Source organism: Magallana gigas, chromosome 7 (genome assembly GCF_963853765.1).
Source record: "Magallana gigas chromosome 7, xbMagGiga1.1, whole genome shotgun sequence".
NCBI classification, from domain to species: Eukaryota; Metazoa; Mollusca; class Bivalvia; order Ostreida; family Ostreidae; genus Magallana; species Magallana gigas.
Window position 1 is genome coordinate 40986054 of NC_088859.1, and position 17725 is coordinate 41003778.

A 17725-nucleotide genomic window follows, 5' to 3' on the forward strand; every position below is an offset into this window, starting at 1 on the left:
AGCCACATTCTCTTGTCTGTATTTTCATAGCTACAGGGAAAATATTAAGATAAACAAAGATATATCAATATTTTTTTAAAAGGTTTTGATAGAGAGGAAGATCATGGTGTCATGTACAGATCAAGAAAGAAGCCCATCTGCCCTTGAGTGTTTATTATTGTGAGCACCCTCTGATTCAGACCTCGTCTGAGGTCATAGGTGAGGTATATTGGGAGGTGACTAAGCACTCGTTCTACCTGCCTCAATGCCTAAATCGCTGATGGATATATTTGAAACTTTTAATTCCTTCCCTGTTTCTTAACTGGCCCGTTAAATCAAAATATGAAGTTAACAAAGTATGGGGTATAGAAACCTTCACATCTCTTTTTGAAGGTGATCTTCAAACTTTTGAAGGTTAACTTCATAACCTTGAATTTCATAGAAAAGTAATACCTTCTATTTCAAACTTTAAAGTTTGGTTGTGCATGCCTTCCTGGTTCTTCAAAGGATTAAGTTATAAAGTCTATTAAACTAAAACATCTAAAGAATAGGATTGTTGAACAAAAAAGATATGGCAGGAAATCCTATCTTCTTGAAACTGCACTGGATGCCGAGTGGAAGTCTAATAAAGAATACTGCTACTGACCTACATACAAAGAGTATCTGAGTTGAGAAGGTCTGCCAGTTCACACTGATCAATGGACGATGATTTCTAAACTATGTTAATCATTTCCTCAATTAACTGAAATAACACACATTCATTTCACCATAGAGGACCATCCCTTTTTCCTTAACGTCAACTTCAATCCGATTTTTTTTTAAAAATGTTACATCATGTGCTTTGTAAACTCCCAAACCATTACTCATATTCTGTAAAATCAAATGAATCCTAAATTAGTCCAATAACGTACCGGCAAATATGGATTCATGTAATAATATTTCTAAATGTTGGACCAAGATGTACATATATGGCTTATAACACTGAAATATTTGAATTAATGTAATCTAAAAATGCATACTGATTAGGAACCCTTACATTTTTATTTTTTTAAATTGCCAAACAAACGCTGTTCTTGGATGTAGGTTTAAAATATCAAGCTTTCTGTTGATATCAAGTCCTTGTACTTGTTTTAAATTTCTAAATATGATAGATCTCTAATTGAATCTGTAATTGAACTTCTTTCCAATCAGTCTCCTGAGATCACCTTGACAGAGTCCTACTGTCTGGCTACTAATGGCTGTCCACTATCGCTAGCCCTCACACAGTCACTCAGCAAAGACTTACATTAAGTCATCTTTATTCATGTCCTTTGTAAGGGGACCCAACAGAAGATGAACCTGATAGATGAATTGGATGGGTGATCACTACCAATGTAATACTTGGAGAGAGTGAAGTAGATATCATTGTTAGTGGTAATAAATATCTAAGATAAACCAACTCTGATTGTCATAGAAGAGGCTGTTGTAAACAGATAGAGCAAGTATTTATGGGAATGATAGCCAATTAATTCTTCATGTGTATTCAGACCATGTTTATAAACAAAACTAGGGTTGTTCCCAGAATCTTAAAGTCAATCCAACATAAGCTGATTTCAAACAAAATCCCATCAAAGACAACTCAGAAATTCTTCTTTAGAAAGTTTAAGTACTTTAAGCTTTTAAATTTCAGAGATCTGTAAATGCAGTTTCAAAATAAATCACTGGGTTTTATTCTGAAACTTTTGCAAAGAACCACCTAATTGCAATAAACCTTTCAGTGTTGAAGAAAAAGGTCTGCCAGACGAAACAATCAAAACATCCAGAAGTATTCAGGTTTATATGCGTTAAGTTCCTAAGGTCGGCCTACAGCAGATCTCCCTAAAAAAGCCCCTGAATATAATAATATTCCTGTCTGTTCTAAAAGTGCCAGGAAATCTTCTCTGTTGGCAAGATAAGTGACAACTTGATATCAGAACTACAGCTATATAAACAATTTATATACAATGAACAAGTACAGCAGCAAGCACACAGATCTACAGAGAAGCTCAGAGGGACGGCTCCATTTCAGACCAATCGCTTTTCCACACCTTGAGCTGTTGGCAACAGCAGTTCTTTCGCTTGAAAACCCTTGAAACTCAAAGAGGGAATGTCAAAATAATATGCATTTTCTACCTTTTTTCCATAAAGTTGTTAATTGCCTTTACTTAAACAGCCCATCTTAATTGAACAAATGGTTTGCTGCCTGCAGATGTGTTTAATTTCATTTGTGAAATCTGTTTTTCTTGCATACACATGAAATAGTGGTCTACGATCCTTTTTCTTTGAATTTAATCAAAATTAACTCCAAAAAAATTAAGTTTTATAAATTTCTTTGCCTTTCAGTACATTTTCATACAGTGGCTCAGACATTGCAGAAATTAATCAAACAAGCTGCCAATCTTACAGAGCCTCATTACTGCACCATGCAGCACCTGATACCTGCAGCAAGAGGTAAACATTTGGGTCGGTGATGTATCATATGGACAGGCAGAGATTTGGTTCCTGGTCATGGATAATTAATGTACACAGATGAGGTATCAAGGAAGCTGGGGAGATAATGGCTGGAGTCTGTGGGATACCCTGACATCTGTCTGCAGTAAGTCCTCACAGCTGTGTACAAGGCAGAACTCACACACTACACCTACCACCTCATATCATGCTGCTAGATCAATCAAAAGTCTTTCTGGACAACGGAATTAACTCTTTTAGTAACCTTTTTTACCAGTTGACCATTGATAACTGCAATGCAATATGAAACATCATGACGTACATCCATGGATCTATTAAATACCAGCTATATATATACCGTTTACTTCCTCACTAAAACAAAACTTTATTACTCCAAATAAAGCCCCAGCCTACTCATTTCTGCCTTCAGCACAAAGACAGTATCTGCATTGGTTTTAGAGAGTGGTGTAATTTTGTTCAAATTATCTGGTGTCCTGTGTGATTTCCAGGCAACCTATTAAATGTAGGCGAAGAGAATCAAATAGGAGGCATAGAGTTCCTTGAACAGTGTTGGTATTATTACGCCATAAACTCAAAATATTTAGTATGATGTAACCTCCAAGATAACCAGCTGGTTTTAAATTGAAAATTTTGTTATGCTTCATGCATATAGTGACGTAAAGCAAAAAAACAATATCAAATTCCCTTAAAACCGTTGTAATTCCCTCGGAAATATTTGTGATATCTTCCTGTCTCTGAAAGTCTGAGAATATAACATAATCTGTTGGGATAGGAAAGTGTCTGGCACCTCGAATCTCCCAACCACACCAATCCTCAACTGTAAGCCACAGCAGGTTCTAAAATGACACACCCAAAACTCATCAACATTCAAATTCCTCATGTCTGTATTTGAAACTAATGCACCTTACTTTTTGGTACACTGCATGAATTACAGAACCCCTACTATTTTCTGTGAATTTATCTACCTGACATTCTGTAACATGTATAAGGCTCTCCAGTGCAATATCGATTGGTTATTCAATACACGGTTTAACACATCAATCTTTCTACTCAAACAATTCTACAAAATCAATTTTGTCTTCTTTGGTTAAAACCTCAAAAGTGTGCCAGTTTCATGATATAAAAACAGGAAAATTGAAAATTGCAATGAAAAATAACCTGACAACAAGCTGGAAGCACCCACCTTACGTTATTTTCAAGGCAACTGTCAGCTATTCTCCATTTCAACATTCCAATCTCACATCCCACATGAATTAAATTGCTGTGAAATCTGACTGTCTGCTTGTTGATACTGTCAACACCTAGGACCGTGTGCTTTATTGATGTAAAGGTAAGAATTCTCCTACCTGTCCCCTCCTACCTCTAATCCGACCAGCCATGACCACAACAACTTATGAACTCATTAGAAATAATGTTATCTGCTTGTTACATCAAAAAACACACAGAACAAATCATAGGAATTCATAATCTGAGCATGGATCTCTATTGAATGGATTATTTTTTGTCTTACCTCTAATTAAAATGTGCACACAGGAGATCAAGCTTGTAGGTCCAATCAACCAAACAGTTTGAAATAAATGTCAATATTTTCATTTAAATTCCAGTGCAAGATAATATTCACATAGGAGCTGATATTCTTTGTTGTTGAAGTTTTTGCACAAAAAATTAATGGCACTAGGTCCTATAGTCATGCAATGAATCGCAGAGGAGTTCGCTGAAATGGCCCGCAGTAAATAAACATCCCTGTTTATGGTGTAGATATCCGTCCTGTGCTATATTTGTAAAGTTGTAGGTCACGACAATATACGTAGGTACATGTTACAGCTTATAATATTGTGTAAATACCAGCTCTCTCATCCCATTATTTACAGTGATGAAAATTAAGCTGTCACATTTGTATTGATTATCTCGGGGTTTTACACTTCCATAAGCCGAGTGGATGCCGGATCACTGAATAAATTCACCATTACATGGGTCACTTCTCAACAATACTCCTAAGTAGTCCAAATCAGAGTCACTTCTTTAGCCATTCAGAATTTATAAAAACAACTTTTCACAATTTCTGAAATCCCCTACAAATTATTTGACCTTGAAATTCCAGACTTTTAAAATAAATCTATCTCCACAGTTCGAATTTTGTTTGAACACAAAAAACATAAAGAACCCCTCCAAACCAAAGGAATGTCCAAATCTCTGATATCTATGTACTAATTCCTTAAGTTTCCACCTGAAAAGAGCTAATCCAGTCCTTATCAGACTCCACAACACAGCCTATTTTTCAAGTGCAGTGCATGGTAGTTGACAAATGCTGCAATGCAATGGAAATCGTTTTGCCTGGAGGCAATCTATTAGGCAATAAATTAGCTACTAAAGAATGTTAAGGTTCTGCATATCTTCTCCTACCACGCAAAGTTTTAATACGGAAACCCTAACCAAATAAGGAGACTATCTTTGATGATTATCAAATGTACTGTAAATGCAAAACTTTGTATAAACTTTGTACATTTGTGTAATGAGGAGTTCAATTTTTTATTGTTTTGCACTTGTACTTGCACTCAGGTAGATAAAATTCACCAAAAATGACTGTTAATTCTCAACAATAACAAGAATCACCTAAAAATACGGAAACATACACCTAATGAGTATGTATATGCTAATTGAGTTTTCACAAACAAAATCAAAAGCAGGCTGTATATATATGTTCCACACAGTTTCCTTCCCACTAATGGTGCATTAACACAGGTCCCAGCCTTGGGGAAGAATACAAAGTTCTATGAAGTATAGAGTACCCTGTAGGAACAATCAAAATGAACTCATTGAAAATAGACACATTACCAACCACACTTAGCTCTGTCACTTTGAAGTGAATGACCACAACTATATGTTGAGATCTATAAGTGGTTCAATTAAATAAAGAGCACCTTAGGGTCAAACTTTTCAAACTTCTAAACAATCTACCAGTACATAAAGTAACAAAGAATTGTCACAGTTCTGAATGCTCAAAGTAATACTCATTTTTGGAGGAGGCATCAAATCTTTTATACATGTGCAATGAACTTAAGGAAAACCGTGAAATAGTGTTAGAAATTTTACCAATACATGGATACTTTTAGTTGGATAAACTGTATTATTTTAGAAAGTTTAAACATACAGTTTATTAAAAAATAAACTCAATAAATAGATCAAATAATCTGTTCATTTCCATTGAAATCATGTGACACCAGCAATATCACTAACAGAGGAAAAAACAAAAAATCTGTGTGATGGCGATACATGTACTAAGGTCATGCTTTAAGTACCAGGCACCGGCAAATTCAACTTCCTCCTGATCCAACCCTGGTACACCAACTCCTCATGTACAATGTATGGATTCATACATCAATACCAGTACATTTTTAATGAGCACTAAGTCCAAGGTCAAACTCATTATAAAAAAATTCCATTTGACTGTATCTTAGTTGACTATGCATCAATATAATTATAATTTCCATGCTGTTTTATGTAATACATATATTCAGAACAAATGCCTAAAACTATGTCTTTGAAATACGTCCAGGGCATTCAATTGATGCAACTTCCAGTTAGTATATTTAACATTTCATTTTACATAGAAATTTTTTATACATTCAGAAGGAATGTTGTCCTAAATTAATGTTGTATCTAAAATTACTGTTATCACATCTGCATAACCAAGCAATATATCACTAATTTTACATGTAATCCTACCTCAGAGCAAATGTTCAGGTTGCCAAAAGAATTTTAAAGACACTTAAATTGCTTTTGGCAATATTTTGTCAATTGGCCAATGCAATTTGTAAACCTCTTTTTAAAAAGTTCAAACCAATCAAATAACTGACCACATGTTTTTGTAAGGAGTTACATATCATTTTGGCTCAAGTGTAAAACTATGTAGAATTATCCTTCCTCTTAGGGATTAAACCTTTAATGGACTAGTGACTTCTGTGCCAGGTATTTTAATGCCCATTTGAGATTTGGCACCTCTACTTTAAAGGCAGGTCTAATTGTTTTTGTTAATTTCATGCTAATCAAACAGCTTTTAAAACCCTTTGCATTTGTAAACCTCCATACACTTATTCCAACTGAATAACAAACAGTAATACCAAAAACTCTGGTGAAATACCACGACACAAACGAGATTTATAAAACACTGAAAATAAACTTTATGAAATGGTTTCATCTGAACAATACATATAAGTAATATCAGTAATTGGCTAAGAATAGCATTTTTTTTTTCTAAGAAGACTTGAATACCAGTATTTAACCCATCTACTGACACAGAGAGATGAAGCTGTGTAATGACAACAGAGCACTATGAGTATCAGGATGTTCTACTCAGAGATAGGAAGCCCACTTTACAACTCCACCCTGCCTGTGTCCTTGGCGGTTACTTTCAACACCCATATTTCAAATAAAAGGGTCACACTTTGTTCAAAATGGTCTCCTACTGACACTTCAGAAAGTACAAAGAGTTGTGTCAATTTGACAATATGTGGTTATGCTGCATCATTTAGCAGTTAACAAATAACCTATTCTATTACCGGAGTGAAAAATAATGGTCTTTTTTTTTTTTATTTTCAAAATACAAATAAAATATTCAACATTCCTGTATTCATCCTATTCAGTCCACAACTACATGCAAATGGAAAGTACTACAGTCCGACTCAAGTTCCAATGCATACAAGAACCACTGTAAATCAATACACGGTACATACTGAAAATCCTAGATTACATGATGAATACTTACAAAGTGTGAATGCCTCTGAATATCCAGCACTGGCTGATAGACTAACAGTGACTAATGAACACTGTACACAGGGTTGGTCAGCATGGGAAGTTACACAGCCTGCAGTGACTGACCGGGCCCAGCTATAACATCCCCCGATCAATAATGACAACGCTCTCCCAGTTTACCAATCTCTTGACCTGCTTCACAATCTCTCCTCTCTGATTGCTTTTTCTCTATTTCTCTCTTTTTTCCCTTTTTTTAATCAACTCTATCCGAATATCAACATTTGGTTTTCATGCAAGACTGAGAAAGAGGAACTCTTGTGTCAGAATATTCATGTACAGCTATTAGCATATGCTAAATATGATATTGCCAGTGATCATAGTGATGTTCCTTGTGTATTCAGGATTAAACAAGATAATACACGGTGATTCCTCTTTGTTGTTGAGGATGACTAACATCATTCAGGATTACAGTACTAGAACATTGCCTAATTAGAGGTGACAGATGTTGTAAGGAGTAAACTCATTATCTCACAAAGTCCAGCATCATCCCTCATGTCCTATGTATTCACACATAAAACCCTGGGCTAACACAGTCAGTATAAGCAGAAAGTCTATAGATGTCTAGATTACAAAGCACTAAAATGGATATAGGACTACCCTGTGCCACTGAGATGACTCAATGTTGATGTGTTATGATCAAATAATTCTATTGGTATTAATTAAAGCAAAATATACTAGTATACTACTGGTGAAATGTAAGATCATTTTTCTCTTTGTATCTCCAAATTCAAGAATTCAAACTTTTTGATGGACTAAACATATGTCAAAATCTGTTAATGAAAAATTAAATTTTAAGGGGAAGCAACAAGCATATTTAAGACTAACTTTCTAACTTCTTTCTTTATGAATTTTCAGGCAATTCTTGAACATGTCTTGTGAGTAATTAGTAGTACTTCAAAATATTGACTTAAATGTCCTGTACTTTAATTCACACAATTTATAAATGTTCAAGATGTACTGTACATGTTTATTCCCCTTTTTAAACTTGTCTGTTTATTTCTATTCAAGAGGTTCATTCAAGATACAAGTATGATAACCAGATATTTAAGAAGATACACAAGGAAAAACATTTCTTTTACTTCCCTATTCTTAAATCTGATGGTACTTATCTAAAAATATCCATCTATAAAGTAAAAAAAAAACAACCTTTATTTCTACATATTTCCTTGAAAAAAAAAAATAGATAAACAAACTGTAAAAAATAAACGTGACAGGTATTCAATACTTCCTAGAACAATAGGACTCCCCTAAAAGATTGTTACTATATGTTTTCTTTCAAACTTAACACGACAGATGTTTCATCTACAGAGAGCAAAATTAAGCTCATTATTTTCTGCATCTTTAGTATGCTTAATGCACACAGAAAGACAAAGCATAATGAAGACAGAGAAGATAAAAACGGCAGATGAAGGCTGGCTGTATCCCCTGAAACTACTTCAGTTAATTTAACATTATGTCATCCACTGCCAAATCCTGTGTGTGTATTGCCTGTCTCTCGTTTCTGTTGATCAATTACACCTAATTGAATGTACAGCATATGGAAATTGCTATTGTACTGAGTGTTATTAGATTACCACAGCCTCTGGTCACAAGGGTAACTTACACAGAGAATTCTGTGTAAATGTATGGCCCCGCCCCCAACTTTTCAAAACAATTCATATTGTGTCCCCTCCCCCCAAAAGAAACTGTTAAAATGGGGAAAGACATGGCAAAATCTCACCTTATTCTGTAAAGTTTTGGAATTCTGATAAATTAATAAAGGACAATTTACTGAAAATGCCAATAACAATCAAAGGAAAACAATGCTGGAAAAGCACACATAATTTTCCCCCGTCATGTGAAATTGATCGGGCATCTGGTTTGTATGAGTTACTAACAAATGCTAAAAAAAACTACAATAGGCTGTAGATTGTGCAGATGATACATACAACTTCAGAAACCATTACATTCACATTTAACTGAAAGCATAACATGTCAGAAACCATTACATTCAAAGACTTCAACTTTATTTGACAAAGGAGTTTTTGAAATAGTTTCTAAATGCAATGTATGGAAATCTGAAGATAATGGGAATTATTTGCCAGTCTGTCTCTAAGGTTTTGTTTATTGTTAAATGTTTGGATCATATTATTTTTACCACAATAAAAATACAAATCATTTCTTGAATTATTAATATTTAAGTATATGGTTCTACATTTCTACATTTTTTTTAGAGTATGTGTTGAAAGACAATGTTTCTGTAAATGAATTTTCTTTAACAATACATAGACTATATGTCTATCAGTAATAACAACATAAAAACAAATACTAAGTAACTATAATATATGCATTTAAAAAAGTCAATTCTTTGTGTTTAAGTTTATTATATAATTTAATAAAATGGGTTTATTGGAATTTCACTATTAACTAAAAATAAGCTTTCTTTTTTATAATGTACTTTGTAAATAGCATCAACAGTTGTAGCATTTGGATTTAAGCTGCAAAAACAGCTTAGGGAAATAAAATTCTATCATTTTTTATGTGTTTTTTGCTCTTTTCTATTAATTATCAAACACATTAATCATGCAGATAAATGCATAATTATATTTTTTACAAGTCCTCCCTCTATTGACCGCATTGCATTAAAACATCCAGGATAACATTATAAAAACTTTTCTTACCCATGTTACAAGTCGCACTAAAGTCTAAAACAGAGCAGAACTTCCTAGAATACAGCTTGCAACACCCAAATTATTTTAGTATGAAAGAGCACAGACATGAACATAAGGAAATATTGTTATAAATAACTAGACATTCTGTTCATATGGAAGTAAAAATTTTATTGATTTATTGCTTTCATTATATCTTGAACCTCAATGTGTCATTTTGTATCAAATTTTTTAGAGATTTAGAAATGAATGTTCAATAAAGTTATCAAAAATTAGAGCTGATGAGCACACATGATTTTGTTTTCCAAGATTTCTGCACTGAATACTATCCCGTTGATAACTGATTTTGCAAATAATGTGATACCACTAATCCAGCATAATCTGATCAAATCAACGAAAAAAGTTAAATTAATGATGTGATCTTTCCAAATCAAGGGCCTCAGGATCAAATTGAAAATTATGAATAACATTCCTTTGCATATCTCTGCAAAGTAAACATAAATGTAAAATCAAACTGTTCGTTTTAGCGAGCCCTTTATATTAAGAACCTTATTATATTTTGTCCTTTCAGTCTCATGGCATCCCTGGACAATTTTATGTTTGGGACTGAAGAGTTTGTGTGAATTTACCTGCTCCTGGGCAGAAACATGGATCCCTCTATGAACACGGAACCAGACAGCAGTATATACCAGCAGGTGCTCAACTCGCCTTGGCTGAAATATACAACAGAATCAGCAACAAAGAAAGACAACTCTTGTTCAAGACAAAATTTCAATGTTATTCAGTTGTCTTGTATATATAGTAGATTTACTATTTGAAAGTTGATTAACTTATTGCAAGATAATTTGAAATAAGTTTGAACAGGTACTTTGTTTTTGTATCACAGGATGATAAAAAAAAATAATTAACTTTAGTATACCAACAATTACAACAGCCATTGAGAGTTAAGAAATAGTTCTAAACATATCAAGTATAGTACATGTATTGTGGGAATCTGGTCACAAGTTTCAAATTCATTAAAATAATTGCAGACATCTACATTTATATAAATAGCATGATAACCTTAGAAACAAATCTAGTTACAAGATACTGTTATAAAAATACAAGTACCTAAATTTCTTAAAAGTAGCAGCACTGAATTATGAAATCTACACCAAACTGTACCAGTAGTATTATATTATATGCTTGATACGCACCAATACAATATATCATTGGCATCATGATACTCGTATCTAACAGTTCGACACAATGCTCTCAGGGCTGGCTCTCTTAATGAAGAAAGTGCTTCCATACCATGCAGATAGGAATACACCAAGTCCAAGTCCTGAACGTACAAAAATGAGACATTTTAATATACTAGATATGTTTAAAAGACATCAATACATCACACATCAATGTGTTGAATACTGTGGCTATGATAAAGATATTTCCTAGTCTAAACCATTACTTCTAGGAATAATTGAACCAGCTATGCTAGCAGAAGATATGTCCAAAAAAAATCAATCCAGACAAATTTGAAAAAAAGCTGTTTAACTTTATTTTTCTTATAAAACTAAATGCATCACACTCTTGACCAAGTGACCAAAAAAGTATTCACCTCGGATATTTTCATCAACATTCTAAGCATCTAGTTTTTTAACCCCCCCCCCCTTTAAAATCTATAGTTGTTGATCTACAATCTATACTGTTGAAACAGATTCATATCAACATTTTCAGACAGCTTTGAAAAAAATTAATTTTCCTTTCTATCAACCCAAAGTTTGAACACCAAACTGGTATAAGGCAAACACATAACTTACAGGCAGACTATTCAATGTATTGAATTACCAAAATGTGATACGTCACAGAATGTTAAAAAATATCATAATACATGTAGTATGATGACCAATCGTCAGAAGTACAAATTATTTACTGCTACTAAGATATGAGTAATACAGTCAATTCCTAATTAAATGTGAGGATTTAATATCCGTGTCGCACCCATGAACAATAAAATGCCTTCTTTGGTGATCGATACATAAGGCTTTGAAGGTACTGATCATTGCAGAACAAAACTGCACAAAGCTAAGACAAAAGTTATTTTTTTCTGCAAGGTTTTCTAGCTACCTCATATAAACATATATCCCCCTAAAATGTATTTCAATGTTTAGATAATTGAATTTTAACAATGACAAACCTCCTACATTGCATTCAATAACAATTTTTCTGTTCTGCAGATATCTAGAATTGCATTCAGAAATTTATTACAGCAAACAATGTCACAAGATGTCATCTTTTCAGTGAGTGGAATACATCACTAAGACTCTTCAAATGTTTTTACTTTAATTCCATGCTCTGTGGAGACAGAACAAAGGTACTCATGGCACTAACATACTGGGTCACCTAATAACAATGGTTGAAAACATTCCATCGGTAAATCATAGCAAAATAATCCTCCTCCAACACTGGAAATGCCACGCAATGAAGCTCCACACACAAATCCTTTAAAGCACCCTGGCATCATTCAATTCTATCAGAGTGTGATGGAATTGAACCAACTCATTATTTTGTGATACTATTTTTACAGAAAAAACCAATATAGCCTATAAACTTCAAAACATGCAATTTAAGCATACAATTTAAAGCAGCATGAGATTTTGAGAACAAGAGATATACTCTGATTGTATATTTCTAGATCATGCAAACAGCTGCAGTAGGTTCGATGAATAAATCATGTTCAGACAGCATGCATACAAAGCAAAATTTGCAGTACACTGGGCTATAGTTCAGATGTGAAGTCTGGTCACCGAGAAATTTCAGCAAATTGTGCAAGTTTAAAAATTCTGCAGTTGTCTGCACAGTTTCATTCATTCTCCAAAATATTGATATGAGTAATTATATATGGTACATGACAAACAATTCAAGAAATTGTATAGTAAAAATACAATCATTCACACAAGTACTTGCACATGTATATACATTTTAACATTTACAGTATTCAAACATCAATCTATGATGTAAAAATCCTTGATTAATTTACCTGATCAGTCCGTTGATGTGGAAACTTCTGTAAACATTTGATGAATTGGATGTCACTGTGTGTGACCATCTTCCCACGACCTTCACCTTGGCCAGAGGGCACGAAGCCCGGAGATTGGCGATGGTACTGTGTAGTGTACATTTTACACCAAATCCTCTTTACTGTCAATACTACATAATATATATCTACCACTGCTTTTCACATTCTTGTCTCGATATATTGGCAAGATCAGTCAGTTATTTTAGATCAACATTCAAGATTATTGTTTCTCCATCACATTATTGTTATAGACTATGAATATCCAATAGATCTTTTTGTCTCCCAGTGTGGGTGAAATATTCACACATTGCTCGTATGTAATTCTCTGTATGCTTCGTCTTACTGCCACCACTGCTCAGCCAGATGAAACTTCTCACTGTCTGGATCTGCAAAAGAAGGAAATGCTTATGATTCCGAAACATAAACAAATAGCCACTGATATACTGTGTTTCACAGTAATTGATAAATAGGCCTTGTCTCTTGATGTGGAAAACCAAAAGACCTTTAAACAAATAAATCCATTCATTAATCCAATATTGCTTGGTAACTAAAAATAAATCAGCATTGGAAGCCCCTTTCTGTACATTACATATATGCAATAAAGCTAATTTATTTTGATTTATCCAAAACCCACTTTCTGTGTGTAGATGATCATCTCATTCACATTAATTCAGAAAGAGTCTGGGTAAAGAAGTAAACATAATCAATTCAATTAGTACATTGCAAGAAACTAGCTATCTGCTTAATCATGACAGCTATCAGAGATAATTCCTGTGGGCTGCCCGGAGAAGAGGTCAAAATGCCACCATATCAATAAACCCGAGTCAGACAGCTAATACACAATATCACAATAACTTGCTGTATTTCTTCTGCAAGAAAATTTCAAGTCATTTTCTATTTGCACAGATTCATTATATGTACAATGAATGTGCATGGAGAGATCTTAATCTAAAACTGAAATCTCATATATTTTTAAACAATTAGATTACTGGGAGGCATTTATAAATGCAATAATATTATCAATCTATGTATGTTTTCACAAACAAAATCATAGATCAAGTCTTAATATGATAAATTTTTCAATTTTTGTCAACTTTATTAAGAAGACAGAGAAAATCAGCAATTTGAGCATTTTGGACCAAGGGCATGGATATTGGCATATTAATAGCAAAGTAACCTGAAGTAAGCAAGGGAGTTATGAGCAAATATATGGTATAACAAAATAAATGAATGGACCTGGTAACCCTGCATGTATATCTGATAAGGTGCTTCATCATCAATTTTTCAAACTGATAGCACACAAATAACAGTATAGTCACTTAAATATATACCGGTACATGCTCCTTATTCAAATTAACCTTTCAAAGGAAAACCTCATTATGGAAAACCATGGGGAAGAAATAGAAACTACAGTTACTAACTCAACTTTACTGATTAAATTTAATCAGAGCTTGATAGACTTAGAATTGACAATGGAATTGGATAACACTTGTCTAAATGTGTAAAAAAAAATTGCACAAAATTGTATTCCATGTATCATTCCATTTGTTGCTTATTTGATGATGAACAAACTCCATTTACAAAGATATACTATTATATTTGAAGCAAAGTGATTAAAACCATTTATTAAAAATAAATTTCCTTCTATTTCAAAATGACTTATAATTGTTTATAATTTAAGACATTCTACAAACTTGGTTACTATAAAACATTAATTTTTGACGATTTTAATTTTAATTTACTGATGTAGATCCTCTGTTCCAACATGATTATTTTAATTTAAAACCATTAATAGATGTAAATCAGAGATTATACATGTAGTATAAATTTATTGAATAGTTAGACAAGTTTCAACATTAGAGACTTTTAATTCGATAATAATCAACAACAGTAATGTCTTAAATCAGTGATTATCATAAAAGTTCTGATAATGGCTGATATTCTGTGACAGAATATCAGCCAAACAAATATCATGTTCAAAATTTCACCCAATATTGATCTCAAAAGTCTCAAAATTATATCAGTAGTCACACAGTAGCAACATTTTAAAGCAATTTCTTCTCTAAATAACATTAATGATTAAAAATGTCAGAGAAAATCAGGACTGCAAGTCATTAACATCTGAGTAGAACTAGTGGATCAAAAACATAGAATTTTAATGCGATTGCAATCTCAAATTAAGACAATCAAAATAAAAACTGGTAAAAGAATATTGGTAATCACCTAAATAATAGATAATACATTATGAGAATTGTGGCTGTGTGTGTGTGTGTGTGGGGGGGGGGGGGGGGGGGGGGGGGTGAGGGGGATCAATGTGATATCTCTGGTTAATATTATAAAGCATAGTACATAATACACAATACCAATGAGTTTTTTTAAATATTAATCTTATCAAACATCACATTAACTCTAAATAAATTATTATCATTGTTAAAGTAATGACTCCTTCATTACCATCATGATCATCGACAAATCTGTACCTTTTTACGAAATAAATGATATACACAACGATATAAACATTTACATCATAAAGTGCTTTCCAGAAATGTTTTCTCTTTTTTAAATATACGTTAATAACCATTTATAAAATTTACGACTGTAAATTTAATTATAGCTGTAAATTTATCTGTTTATAGTGTAATGCAATTATTAACACCTGTCTAAATTACCTGATATAATTACACTTTCATTCCGCATATGAATTCGCCTAAGCACGAATAACAGTCATGCTGCAGTCTATTGGAACTCTTTTGAATATCTCTGAATACAACAATGAATCATAAATTCTGGAGAATTCAAAAATATTTCTCACCAATTTTTATTTTGCATGGATGTTCCGCCATATTGAAATTCGGACTATGTTTACAATGAAAACGAGACCGCATCCGGTGACGTCATTTCGCGCCACACCTCTGAATTATTAGCCTAGCCCACATTATTATTATTATTTAGATGAACGAATCTAAAGCATAGCCGTCAGGACCGGGGGGGGGGGGGGGGCTAAGCCCCTCCTACCTACTTTTTTGCAAAATTGGACCTAACCACCAGACACATAGCATCAGCATGATCAGGGAGGGGCCAGACAGCCCCCTACTTTTTCAGATTTGTTAAAATTAAAGGATCAGGAAGCTGCCGCCCCGCGCCCACATTTTTGGTAAAATGTAAGGATACATAATGAAAATAAGGAAATATTAAGAGTGATGTTGAAAACGGCAGCAGTTAGAGGTGTACTATCCCCCCCCCCCCCCCCCCCCCCCCCCGGATTAGGAATTTCATAATTTGGGGAGGGAATTAGATTTCTTTTTTAAAGATTTCTAGCCCCCCCCCCCCTTTCATTTTGCTTCCAATGCCGCTGAACGCAAAGGGCCGGACCCCCTGAGAGACATTCATGAATTTAGATAGTAAAAATACTCAAAAATATGTCTTTGATCAAACCTCCCGTGGGTGGGAAAATAAGTCTCGAAAGTAGCGGTTCGAACTGAAATCATGTTATGTGATAGCGACAATTTGATGATTACAACACATTAAACTAAATCACAAATGTCAGAATCATGAGAAAGCTTTGGAATCTTGTGTAGATCTATGTACATCAGTCGATATAACTGATCAGCATGGAACTGACATTTTCAAGAATTAATTATTCTGTTTTATATATTACAATTATCACACCATTGCAAAAATGATACTGGTAAGCCCTTGAACATTTGTATTACAATTATCACATTTTTTTTTCAGCTATATTTTGATGACACCCATTTAACTATTACGGGTCAATACAAACGTAGGTTTTGTTTGTGGTTCATAGGTCTATGACACGCCAAATTCACAAAAAATGAGCTAATTACACTTTCACAGTCGATAAACTAGGTTTAACGGTTGTAAACCATAGTTTACAAACAGAAAACTAGTTAACAACGTTAACCTATATTTCACATCAGTAAACCATAGTTGTCGCACCATCATCTATGTTTCAGAGGTGTAAAACTATAATTATAACACTGAAAACAACCATTTGCGATTGCAAAACATAATTTATCTGATAAATGTAGATTCACGATTGTGAAACTAGGATTAACAACTGCTAATTAAGTAGACCCATAGGTTAACGAATGTGATTTTTTGTTTACCGATGTAAATCTATATTTATCAGCAGAATCTATCGTAACGTTATTACAGACAGATAAACTTAGATTATCAGTTGAAAACTATAGTTTACGGTTTGTATACTATAGTTAACAGTCGATAAACCAATTTTAGAAACTCAGGCCATTATTGATTTCAAGACAATTGCCTCTTTTATGCAACTGTTATGTTGATAATGAATAACTTTACGTTTAGGCCTATATCAATAATTTATTGGCAATCAGTACTTAATTTTCCAGCGTGATGCCTTTTCATTCAGTTATGGCGATACTTTAAAATACCACTGCTAATATATTTTTTCATAATAGTCAAATACATCACATCTTCGCTAGCCAAGAGTGACGATCCTCCGATCAAGAGCGGATCGTCACCCTTGGCTTGCAAAGATGTCTTTATCAATACTTATACACTTAATCTATATTAATTATTCTTTCATGATCGATATTATATTGAATGGCCCTGCTTCATTATTAACTCATAATTTTATTGTGATAGTTAAGACATAAAAGGATATTTTGTTAATTTTACGACGCTATATACTTTAACGTACTATAAGCTCAACATTATACATTTATTGCATGAAGGTGAGGGAAAAATG

General features: G+C 33.4%; 1 protein-coding gene across 7 annotated transcripts in view; it reads right to left on the reverse strand.

The window, feature by feature from the left end:
* Positions 1-15894, reverse strand: part of LOC105329799 (rap guanine nucleotide exchange factor 2) — a 41712-nt gene extending 25818 nt beyond the window's left edge. For 2 of the 7 annotated variants that reach the window (XM_011431239.4, XM_011431225.4), the window contains exons 1-4: positions 15654-15852; positions 12946-13370; positions 11123-11250; positions 10556-10639 (exon numbers count right to left, since the gene is read on the reverse strand). In XM_011431239.4, coding sequence (XP_011429541.4) covers positions 10556-10639; positions 11123-11250; positions 12946-13086 — 353 coding nt within the window. In that variant the 5' untranslated portion in view covers positions 13087-13370; positions 15654-15852. Of the gene's footprint in view, positions 1-3649; positions 3783-3976; positions 4746-7231; positions 7458-9938; positions 9988-10555; positions 10640-11122; positions 11251-12945; positions 13371-15653 lie in introns of those variants that run through there. The other 5 variants (XM_011431226.4, XM_011431235.4, XM_011431233.4 and 2 more) reach the window with 5 other exon arrangements.
* Positions 15895-17725: the final 1831 nt, after the last annotated feature.